The 11,972-nt window shown below is 41.3% G+C and overlaps 3 protein-coding genes across 3 annotated transcripts; all 3 read right to left on the bottom strand.

Annotated features, from left to right (window-relative positions):
• Nucleotides 1–1,770: 1,770 nt before the first annotated feature.
• LOC104811824 (protein ECERIFERUM 3-like) lies at nt 1,771–6,070 on the bottom strand. The gene is given in 12 exon segments (XM_010538651.2): nt 1,771–2,272; nt 2,354–2,527; nt 2,620–2,730; nt 2,811–3,017; nt 3,148–3,255; nt 3,335–3,396; nt 3,399–3,569; nt 3,934–4,061; nt 4,441–4,660; nt 4,762–4,997; nt 5,354–5,577; nt 5,697–6,070. Coding segments are annotated over 12 exon segments (1,863 nt in total). The 5' UTR covers nt 5,748–6,070; the 3' UTR covers nt 1,771–2,101.
• Nucleotides 6,071–8,641: 2,571 nt separating this feature from the next.
• LOC104811823 (transcription factor HFR1) lies at nt 8,642–9,806 on the bottom strand. The gene is made up of 2 exons (XM_019202389.1): nt 9,596–9,806; nt 8,642–9,319 (listed from the first exon to the last, which is right to left on the bottom strand). Exon 2 carries the CDS (start codon nt 9,162–9,164, stop codon nt 8,967–8,969), a length of 198 nt encoding a protein of 65 aa, XP_019057934.1. The 5' UTR covers nt 9,165–9,319; nt 9,596–9,806; the 3' UTR covers nt 8,642–8,966.
• An 823-nt stretch (nt 9,807–10,629) lies between these two features.
• LOC104811822 (RING-H2 finger protein ATL13-like) lies at nt 10,630–11,966 on the bottom strand. The gene is made up of 2 exons (XM_010538648.1): nt 11,495–11,966; nt 10,630–11,346 (listed from the first exon to the last, which is right to left on the bottom strand). Exons 1-2 carry the CDS (start codon nt 11,649–11,651, stop codon nt 10,943–10,945), a joined length of 561 nt encoding a protein of 186 aa, XP_010536950.1. The 5' UTR covers nt 11,652–11,966; the 3' UTR covers nt 10,630–10,942.
• Between the last annotated feature and the right edge of the window lie 6 nt (nt 11,967–11,972).

Here is an 11,972-nt window from a genome sequence, read left to right as displayed (position 1 = left end):
GATTCATGTGCTCTTGATTCTCTTGATGCTCCTCATCATGAACCGCATGGTCGTGCGAACTACTTGACCTCGACATAACTCCTCTTCTCTGCTGATTTCGGATGTCTCTCAAGGTACGCTCAATCTCTGGATCGTAGACTAGGTCTTCTCTCCGAGTAGAGCTACGTGTCATGCATTAAAATCCTGCAAATCGCAAAGAAAAAGAAGAACTCGATGCCAAATGAAGCCGCAAAAACCAAAGAAAGAAAAAGAAAAAGAAAAAGAAAAAGTAAACAAACTAAGATCTAGAATCAATAAAGACCTAGAAATAGGCTAACCAGTCCCCGGCAACGGCGCCAAAAACTTGATACGTGTGTACCGAGTCTAGAATTTATACCCGATTCACAACTCACCGCAAGGATACGGATCGTCGTAACACGGGGTCGAACACGAGGACCGGTTGCTAACTCCAAATCTAAATCGAAAAGAGATCAAAGCAAGCAAGCAAGTAATGATGGAAGTGTGTGGGATCTATATGAAACGAAATAAGAAAGCAAGTGAAACGAGTAACCTATCAAACAAGGATGACTACGGGTGTCGGGATCGTATTCGCGTGTATGGGTATTTACTAAGCATGCATGAATAACGATTATGACTTGTATTCGGGAATCATCAAGCAACAAAGATGGAGAATTCACCTCTCGGTCTACTAACTCCCTACCTACAGAGTAACTCGTCAATCTCTCGATCTATTCAAGTTAACCCTAGATGCATGAAGAACGCTATCATCAACCCTAGATCGATTAAGCCATATCTCTATGTGAATAATACGATCTATCCTATTGATTTTGATCCGAAACAAACCCATATCTCTATGTGGTTCAGAATCCAAGATAATTGATCAAAGGGTTAGCAAACATCAATCCAATAAAAGTGCAAATCAATAGAACCGAATCAAATCAAAACCGAAATCCAAGGTAGGGTTCAAACATACCCAAAACACAAACGAATCCCTAACCCACAGCCGTGGATCTACTCACGGTTCATAGAAAACAACAAAAAGCTCATAAAGAAAGAGGTAAAAGAGAGGAAAGAAAATCTCATGTCGATGCCTAGTCTTCACGATCGAATCCTCCTTCTTCTTCCCGAAATCCCGTGAACTTCTATTCTTCTCTCACCAAAAGCTCTCCAAAAGTGTGTATCTAAGTGTTCTCTGAGGTTCTCCCCTGTTCTAGGACGTGGCTAGGGCTTTTTTATAACCCTAGGGCGGCTCCCAAGAGTCCTATTCCCATTCAGATGCTGAAAATCGCGAAACAAGGTTTTAGACTGGATCCGGACCGATTCCAGGTGGATCCGGACCGGATCCAGATTCCTAGGGTCAAATTCTGCGTCCTTGATCCGGACCGGATCCAGTTGGATCCGGCCCTGCGCTGGCAGTTTTCTGGTCTTCACGAATTCGCTCATAACTCTCTGCTCCGGTGTCGGATTTACGCGATTTTGGTGTCCACGTGAAGCTCTTGAAGTGATCTTTCCAATGGTATAAGTCTCGCACGATTTGGACCTCTGTAGAGAAAGTTATTGATGTCGCAACATGCGCATCTCATCCGTACTTCTCCTTTAACGTTCCAATTAGCTCCTTTTCGAGTCCAATCATCTTCGAAACCTGTAACTCTGCAAAACTAGAGCACAACCGGGTTTTGTATCCTAACACGCCTAGAATGTCTATGAATGCATGTGATTATCCTGTAAAACCTAGACAAACTCTCATCAAAATATAGAGAAGAATAGGAGTTATCAGGATGGAAACTTGGGGTCTGATTCACCCCATATGTAAATGTATTCAGAGTTATGGTCATGAAAATAGAAGCTACCTTTCATCTCAGTAGAGACGTTAGACAAAAGAATCGAGTAGACAAAACAAAGGAAGCCAAGGGAGGCCTCTTCAAACATAGAGGCTTGTAGTGGATCATGTTTCGTTGGCACATGGCTTAGGGCGAGGCTGTCTAAACCTGAACGGCTAATGGTCGTCACCATGCTCATTTGGGAAAACCCAATATGAATTTTTTCTTCTTAAAAAAAAAAAAAGTGGAGGTATAACGAAGTGGAGTGAAAAAGAAAGAGACTAGGAGGGCGGAGGAGAGGGAGGGGCGAAGCCGAGACGCAAGGCAGCAGACCAGACGATATCGATGCGGTCAACGTCAATGGCGCCCACCTCATGATGATCCCAACCCTCCAGCATGTGAACCACTCCTCCTGCGTGGCAAGCGTGAACCACTCCTCTCTCCATCGTGTACTGTCCATACAACATGAATCTTTGATGAACATTAACACAGTCTCGCTGTCTTAAAGGATGGACAGAGAGAGAGGGTAGTACCTCGCAGGTGCCAAGGCCATTGACATCAGGGGGAAGCCTCATGGCAGCAAGATCTCCATAGGAACAGTTCTTCCTGAACCTGAGGATAGGAGGCACCACAAACTGATGGAAATGCGTTCCCTTTGGCGCCCACCTCTGTTCCCTCGGCGTCAACCATTTCCCCACTATCCACGTCTGCTTTCATCCATTCTCTATATATGATATTGTCCATCTTTCCCAAAAATTTAAAAAAAAAAAAAAAAAGAGTACGAGTCAGGTTGATTTACCTTGCAGTGTTGGGCAGCTTGGTACTTGGTCACTTGTACAAGGTAGTTCTGGTGTCCCACTGCTGCCTCCTTTTGAATCTTCTGAAACCTTTCCGTTGATAGTGTCAACATCTGCCATTTTCATTCCCATTCATGATTATTTTTTTTTCTGGACTATTATTAGCCTTTCACTAGGAGTAAGGAACACTTACAAGAACTCGAACTCTCCTGCGACAGAGGTAAAGAGCAATGGCTCTTCCGAGTTTAGAAGTGGCCCCTGTCAGGAACACCTCTTCTACATCTTTTGGGACTTCGTTGAGAATGACAGCTGCCGTTAACGTGTTTCCATGCACCACCCTAACCCTCAGGTTCGGATGCTTGTTTACAAACAGCGTTCCTCCTCCATTCAAAGCCTCGTTCTGCTCTTATACCAAAAGGGAGAAAAAAAGTCTTGGGTTTTGTAAAATAAATAGATGCCAATGGCGGCATTCTCACAACATCTGCTGCAACCCTCCAATCCAAGTAAACATATGACTTTTGGTTACCAACCTTATTGAGCGCAGCTAAGCTAATAACTTTGACACCAAGTCTGTCAGCCCTCAGAATAGCATCTTCGATCTGGTCGTTAATGCCTTGAGTTGCAAATGGCAAAAAGTACTGCAAGAAACCAACATCATGATGTTAAAAGCATTTGTTCCGTCCAAAAAAATGTAAAAAAATTGTAAGGAGGCGGTACTTGGAAGCCGAATCTGGGGACGACCCAGGTCTGGCAAAGCTTGTCCCTGAGGTTGTAGAACAAGACCAGGAATGCAGCATTACCAGAAACGTCCCTGGCCACATCGGCAACAAGAAAATCCTGAATGTGTAAGGCAGTGAACTGAATGATCTGAACACAAACGGCGAGTGCATTGCTGATGACACGTCCACAACGTGGGCCAGGAACACGAAATCCGGCACCCTCTTGTTCTCCTCTGCAACCATGTGGATCGACCAGTTGTCAACTTGTTTGCACCGAAACCACAGTTTTCTATAAATGGCATGTTCAAAAACTCTTTTTTTTTTTTTTTAACTTATGTATAATAGCTTCCTTAATTTTGCACAAATTATACATACACATGTCAGAACAATATCATGTTTCGACTTGAAAACAAAAGATATCACAACTTGTATACAACAGGATTTATTCAGTCTACCGCTTCCCATAGTTGAAGTTGTAATAGGATCACCACACATCGTTGGCATTGGTTTATCAGTAGGCTGTTTCGAGCTTTTTTTTCTTCAATCAAAACAATTATGAGATTTCTACTACTTGTGTTAAAAAAAAAAAAAGGTTACCTGGACCCGAACTGAATTTCCGGTGGAGTTCCCACGAGCCGGGGTTTAATGTGTTTCCCAGAGCGTCGAAGAGAGGCATAAAGAGGCAGAAGTTGGTCTTCATGTATCTGTGATGCAGACTATGGTACCTGCACACACCAACACCAACCACCATTTTTTAAACCGTTCAAATCACAGTAAAAAAAGGAAAAAGTTAACTTTTTTTTTTTCTAATCATTCTCAAAAGGCAGATAAAATCTTCCCCCTTCCGCTTAAGGCATAGAAACAGCTCAGACTTCCACATGTGGGCAACTTTAACTTCTCAATAAAAACATGAAGCTCACATGTTTCAGTCAGTTCTACTTCAGTCAAGAAAGGGCAAGTAGTCTAATGAATAGAAATTAAGATGTAAAAAAAATGTAGATACCGGTTCACCTAATTTTGGAAACCTTATATCTACCGCATTAATTGCGCCAAAGGCTAATCAAACACATGGCCAAATTTAACTAATGAAAAAAGTTAGCTTACGTTGGCGTGTAGAGGAGATATCTGAGGAAAGGGAAGGTATCAAACATGTTGTGTGAGACGATCTCGACATTGCAATGCCCCAAACATCTCAAGAAATCAAACACAAGAACATGTCCGTAGAACAAGCTCGTCGATCCAACCCCCAACCAGCAAGAGCCAATCAAAGGAACTCCTATTACCATACAGAGGATAAGATGTTCCAAGAACGTTGCATTTCCAGCTGCACAACCAAACGGGACACAGCCCCGCAAACCCCATTAGCTATTATTATATGTCAACTTTATATAACTCTGTTCTGCCATATCAAACTTCATGTGATACCTGTCATGGGGTGTGGAACTGGAGAAGAGTGGTGATGCAAGTGGTAATGAGTGAAGAGGCGGTTGTATCCATGTAAGCATCTATGAGCAATGTAGTATAATGGCTCTGAAATTGTCACATGGAAGACAATTAACGCAATAATGCCTCTTGGATTCCAGAGGGGAAGGCTGTTCACCAATGGAGACATGTAACAGACCATGCTTGCTATTATGGCTTGGAGAAGTATGAAATTGTCCCTGAAAAACATCACCAAAAAACAGATTGTCAAGAAAGAGGAAAGAAAAACTTTTATATGTTTCAGGATAATTAAGACAGACCCACAAGCTTACAAGTTGCATCGAGCGCGAGTCCCTACCCAGAAAAAGGAAACAACTTTGATGCTAGAAAGATCATATTCACAATTTTCTTTTCATACAAGTTACCACGCCGTACCCGGGAACCACAGATCAAGAGAAGAAAATTAAGAAATGCACGAAACAGAGAGAGGAAAATAAAAGCTTCGATGTTATCGATGAACACCCACAACTTTGCAATCGAGTAATATTCAGACTTGGAAAGAATGAAAATCGAGAAGGGAACTGAATGAAAATACCAGTTCCATTCGTGATCAATCTGGTTGAAGTCGACACCTTGTGGATTGATACGGCGAGTCCGAGTCAAGAACAACATGTGGGCGAAAGAGCTCCATAAGACATGAACAAGACCTCTAAGCGCAGAGAGGATCAGAATATGCAGACAGAGAGTGGCCCTTGTGTTCTCTTCCTCATGAACCCTCGAATAGATCACTTGTGCTGCTAACGGACCGTACAGTAGATACTTCATGAAAACCCCAGAAGAAGAAAAAAAAAGGAGAAATTTAAGTCATCACGAGATCATAAACTGAAAGCAGATTGCTTGTCCGAAAGATTATAGATTTGGAAGCAAAAAGCACAAACCTTGAGATTGCCGAGGTTTTCCCAAGGCCAAGCCGATAAAGCCGCAACCATTTTCCGTTCTCTCTCTTTTACGGGGATTTGAAATTCTTATTCCTTGTCGAAGAATCCGAGTCACCCGTGGTTAAAGATTTCTTTTCTTGGAGACAGGAGCAATAATTTTAGCCTGTTGAGTGTTGAGAAAACCTCAGGTGGAGGAGGAGGGTCTCTCACTTGGTCAAAAGGAGAAGACGAGCTCCCAAGAGAGGGTCGGAATTTATTAGTGTGGAAGAAGAAACCAAAACCAGAAAGCTAACGAAGCCTTTTTCCTCCTTCTGGGTTATGTATAAAAAGGAGTGTGCCGTTTTGAGAGAGGCCCCTAAATCTCCGCTTACTTGTACAAGCAACGAAGATACACACCCCCACCTGCTCTTTTAATTGGGTTGCCGTTCCTAAATTTCCCAATGTTTTTTTGTAAAAATAAAAAAAAATATCGAATGAAACAACCATAATTGTCAAGAAAGGAGCATTTTAATATACACCACAAAATATAACGTATTAAATTCTCTTTTTAAAATTTGAAAAGACCACGTTACCCGATTCCAACTTAATTTATTCACACAAAAAAAAAATCAGTTTTTGTGGTGTATCTGTGAAATATATGAGACCCAAATAGATCATTTGAGTAAAATGTCGAGGAGGAAAGAGTGATTGTAAATATAATATTTAGGGTTAGGGGGGGTTGTCATGGGAGAGAGGGAGGGGGTGCGTCTCAATCGAAGCAGAAAGGAACAGCTGTGAGTCTCGTTCGTAATAAATGGTCAGTTTATGGTTGGAGAAGCCAAGGATGTTGCGTATGGGTCCTCCTCCTCCTCTCTTTTACAGTATTATCTCCAATCTCTCACTTCAATATTTCGTTGAACAACATACGTACAAGTTGCAGTACTACTCAACTCAACCATCTATACATACATATATATATATATATAACCCCACACTATCAATCTACTCACAGATCCAATTTTGATAACGACTGTCGTTTGGGTTTTTTTTCCAACTGTCCCATGCGTTATTATCTTTTTCCTAATTCGTTTTCTCAGCATGATTGCATTCTATTATTAACATTTTAGTTGATTCATGCCAAATGTTTCCTTCCATCTGTATGTATATGTTTATATATATAGATATCTCATTACTTTAAGGAACTAACTATGAGAATAGTACATTAAGTGTAACATTGGCACGTTATTGCAAAAACAAAACATGGGTTATAATTCGTAGAAGCATTAAAGAAATGGTGCCCCAAGTTTGTATAAATACGGTAAGAAATACGCAACCAAGATAGGAATGCAACAGCCTCATCTCCGTTGTCGTTATTTATTTCCTCCTCTAATATAATAAATGTCGTATGACGTAGAGAAGATTAGCATGTGACTTTGTACAATAATATGTCGATGCGCTTCCAACCTTTTTCTCATCTTCTAATTTTCCATCACCATTAAAGGATCAAATACATTTTTGCCAAAAAAATAAAAATCAATGTTATATATATATATATATATGCCCTGCACACACACATTGAATTTTTAACCTGCTTTTGATTGGCACGAAAAGTATGGGGCTATTTTTTTCAATTATATCTCTCATGCAACGCCGCGTAATGCAGCTGCATTTTGCGGTTAGGATTATGATGGAGATATCAACCTGGTCCACTTGGGATCACCTAAAAATTCCACCTGGCATTGTTTCCACGTCACCATTCACAAGCTATACGCAATGAATCTGTCTGTGTCCTTGCATGTGTCCACATGTGCATGTGACGTCCACATGTGCATGCGTCACTTGCGTCCCCATCCCCATCCACATCCACATCCACATCCACATCCACACTCGTCAGTCGTCCTTATTAAAGATGACGACAAGTTCACGAGTCCTTCTATAAACGTTATATTCACTCACGTCTATACCCTGCCAAAATTTTAAAGATAAAAAAAAGATCGGCTAAAGCTTGAGTTATGAAGAAAGTCGGGTGAAGGGGTTCTGGTTTGGGTCTGAGGCTAAATCCCCTACTTCCTCACATTTAAAAAAAAAAAAAAAAAATCAAATTCTGCTCCTCTTTTACAATTCCAGCAATGTAAACATAATTGATGTCGTGACTCGAAAATGACACGAGCAAAAGACACTGATGTGAACTACGTCCATGTATAAGATTAATTATCCTGCTCCTTTTTTTTTTTTTTTGGGATTAATTAATGTCACATAATTCTTCCGTCTTACATTTAATTCAATAAATAATTGACATTAATTTGAGGGTTCCTACGGTATGTCAAGTGGATTGAAAGAGATGAAAAATCAGGCCACGCAATTGTCACTTTTGGTGTGAGCCCACCATACACGTCGATTATATAAACATAAGCCCAAATACAATAAGGGGGGAAAATTTTCTGGATTCAAGAACTCGATATTTTATAAAAATAATTTGGTATCTTATCATCATATAAACTAAACTAAAAGAAACGGTGTTTTATGTGAACAGGGAAGGGGACTTCAACTTCAAGGTTACAACAGTGAAGGGAAATTCATGAAATTAATAACACCTTCAATTATCTTATTCTTCTTTGGTCAACTTTCACAGGTCATGATCCTTATCGTATACTCAAGAAAACAAACCGACTTATTTTATCAGAATATGTCCAAGCGGAACTATACCAAGGTTCCGATCACAGATACGAACACTTTTGCTACATATATATATATATATATATAGTGGCATGATCACTATTTTACGGTTGTGGGTCAACCTCATGCTCACTCTCTCCAATTCGAACCTTGAAAAAATACATCTCCTGTTAGTCATTGTAATTTATTTTTTGTATAATTTTGATAGCTACAGCTTGGTCATCATGTCCCTGCATATTCCGCAAATTGTTTGTCCGAAAATATTATATCAATCACATTTTGTAGTAAAGTAAAGATTACACATAGCACATCCGTTTTATTATTCGTAGAAACGGGGAGATACAAAGTACATATGTCTGAGATGAAGGAGCACTCAAATACACACAGACCGAAACCATTTTTTTTATAATCCGGAAGTTCACCAGATTTTTGGCTCAACTACATCTTTTCGGTGAAATCCAGATGAATGCCCTATGTTTGGGGCAAGAGTATGTTTTACATGTTCTCTTACCATTGGGTCAACCAAACTGGGTAACCTTACTTGAAAAATATATAAAGTTTTTTTGAAGATTTCATAAATTTTTACATTAGAGAGACAAGGAGTTGCGTTCGTTCTTAGACTCCATAAATATCAGCGAGCTTTCGGAGGAGAGAAACCTGAGCCTTGAGTCGGAGGAGATGCTGAATTGACTTCAGGAACAAAGTTTCTTCATCGGCTTCTCGGCAGCCAGGGACTATCCTGCGCAGTACTCCCATCTTTCTTCTCATCGACGGCCTCCTTCTCTTCCGGCGGTTCCTCTTCCGCATCTTCATTTCCTCGTGGGTTTTCAATTTCGTACACACACCACCATGGCCGATATTTATAACAAATGAAAGAAAAGAGAGAGTACATGCACGACTGTACGCTTAGGTGTTTGGAACAGGGTGACATGCATCTCCTTTGACGGGGACCACGCGAGGGGCAGGAACTGTTAACATTTCAACACACTTTAGCTTTAGATTACATCTCTAAGATATATGGTTTTAATTTGAATTCGGCGCATGCTGTAAAATTCAGTCAACATAGTTATAGCCATCCCATATTCTCATCTGGGAAACTTTATATATATATACACAATGGATAAGCCTGCAGGTACCAGGCTGAAGGCATTCAACTTTTTCGAAGCAAATATAAATTATTGTGGCAAGTTTTAATATAATGACATAATAATTCACATGAGAAGATGTGGATTATGTGATCGTACCTTTTTTCCGTATAGTGATTTTACTAATTAATTAATAAAAGGAAAGGAGATGGGGAAGGCATGGAGGAAGAGTGGTGAAACACAAGTTGGGTAGAAGAAGAAGGGGACAGAAACCCCCATAACAAAGGCGAAGCTGTCTCTGCCAACCCATCCGTCTCTACTCTATTGTATTGTCACTTCCTCCTTCCTTCACTTGTGGTCCTCTTCCATCCCCTCTTCTTTGATCTTTTGATCATATATGCCTCCTCCTTCACTTTGTTTGTATAACCCACGCAACTTTTATCATATATATCCTCACCACTTGATATATATATATATGTATAAAATGGGGTAAAGGATGTAGAGAGAGAGACTTGGGAAAAGTTTGGGAAAGTTTCACAAAAGTCAGAGAAATAAACTTCAAGATGAAAGAAAAATGGTTAGCCCAAGAGTGGGTGGCAAAACGTTAAGGTGGAATCACAAACACCAAGCTGGGTAAATCATTACCAAAAAAAAAAACGATGAAAGAAAAATGTGTGTTTTTATGGACGCAAAATTATAAAAGGTCATCTATTACATATCTCTGTTCATACTCTATGCGGGATCATGTATTAGTTTTACGAAATCATCAGTAATGGTTTTGAAAATTTATGAAGAGAAAATAAAAGATTCACGAAGGGTATGGTCTGTCTCGTAAATCGTAATGCGGACGCATGAAACGAGGAAAGGTGCGTGCGGCCACCTTTGGGCTGGGCTTTTAGGCCCATATTAATAAAAGATACTGATTGAGTGGGTGGCAGCCCAAAAATGCTCATATACTCAATTCTCATCGAATCTATCGGCCCATATCCTATAGGCTTGTCTGAACTTCGAGATATGGATACGCTTAGCTTATGGACCATCATCATAGCGTACATAATATGTATTTTTTTTTATTAGCGACGCACGCATACTGATACTTGGAGTGTTAATTTTCTAAATGCCTGAATCTACAAGCGCAAGGATACAAGAAACTGTGGTAAAAGAGAGATGAATGTAGGAAGGAGGCAACAACAGACAACTCAACTCGAGGACACTATCAGATTGAAATGTAAGCAAAAGCTAAGCTATGCTTCCTGTCTTCTGTCGTACAACAGATTTAAGATATGGTTGGTATAAGATGGGGACCCAAATTTGTAAAAGAGGTAAAATAAATATGCCCATAGAACGAAAAGCCCGTTTAGTCGCACGGATCAGATATTCACCGTTATCCTATGCAATTAATAATTCGAACTAAATGACAGAAAGGTGGACCACAGGGGCTGGCCTCTCGCACTCATTACGACTTCGACTATGCTTCGCAGCCCCATGGCAGTGATTAGACGGTCCTCACTCGCTCGCCAGGGAAGAAGAACTGGCGACTTTGTTCTGTCTCCAAACGCTCCAAAAGACGTTCCTCATGGTGAAGGACTGATCTCTTCCATCGGGGAAGCGGAAAGAGAATGCTCGTCTCCCTGAGGAACCGCCCTCTTCCTCGCAATGCGCCATCTCCTTCGCACCCCTTAGCCAGATTTTAGACACAGAGAAGCTCTCCTTCACATCTTCATGTCCGAAAGGGAAGGCCCTTCTTGATTCACCAGAGATGCAGACCGGCCTCTGACATGGGCCTGGTGGCCGCATAGTCTTCTTCATCGTTACATGAACTTGCAATGAAGCCTCTGAAGGCATCACGTACTCGAACGAACCCATTGAAACGCACCTCCTTCCATCCCCATTGTTGCTGCTACTGTTACCTGCCCTACCAACGCCATTGTTAGATTATCATTCACAACTAACTACATGTCCATAATTACCTGTATTGATCGACAGAGGATTTTAATATCTGTAAACGCAACAGCAGGCATTTTGGCCATGATCGTTTTTTATTCTGAAGTGCGTTACCTTCACAGGCATCGATGTTCTTGAACTTGCCAAGCTTCACCGGCACAACTCTCTCCTCTCCCTCAGTCTTACACTCATCATTTCGTCTCGAATGCTCACCGGACCCACGCCCCACGTCGAACCTGGTCGAACCCGGATGCGAGTCCGACCTCCCCATGTTACCGTTCTCAGCCGGGATCTCTCTGGAGCTTTCACTCCCAGACTCCAGAACAAGAACGACTGGGGAACACGAAGTGGCGACATCGACGAGCAAGTTGGCTCTGCAGAGAGGACACGTGGAATGGGTCAAGAGCCACGTGTCTATACAGTCCACGTGAAAGGCGTGGCTGCATTTGGGCAGAAGCCTGAGCTCGTCCTCGGCATCGAATTCGCACAGACAGACGGCGCAATCAAAAGGGTCTTGTTTGCGTCCGATGATGGTTTTGTAATGGAAAATTGGCAAAGCGTCGATGAATGACTGATCGACTCCGGAGTCGTG

Source organism: Tarenaya hassleriana, unplaced genomic scaffold (genome assembly GCF_000463585.1).
Source record: "Tarenaya hassleriana unplaced genomic scaffold, ASM46358v1 Cleome2, whole genome shotgun sequence".
Classification (NCBI taxonomy): domain Eukaryota; kingdom Viridiplantae; phylum Streptophyta; class Magnoliopsida; order Brassicales; family Cleomaceae; genus Tarenaya; species Tarenaya hassleriana.
Note: the sequence above shows the minus strand (reverse complement) of the source record. Positions and strands in the feature narration are given on the sequence as shown.

Coding starts and splice junctions, on each gene's coding strand:
- LOC104811823 (XM_019202389.1), bottom strand. CDS start 9,164: ATGAAGATGCGGAAGAGGAACCGCCGGAAGAGAAGGAGGCCGTCGATG.
- LOC104811822 (XM_010538648.1), bottom strand. CDS start 11,651: ATGGGGAGGTCGGACTCGCATCCGGGTTCGACCAGGTTCGACGTGGGG. Junction 11,347..11,494: donor GAACATCGATGCCTGTGAAG/GTAACGCACTTC, acceptor TTGGTAGGGCAG/GTAACAGTAGCAGCAACAAT.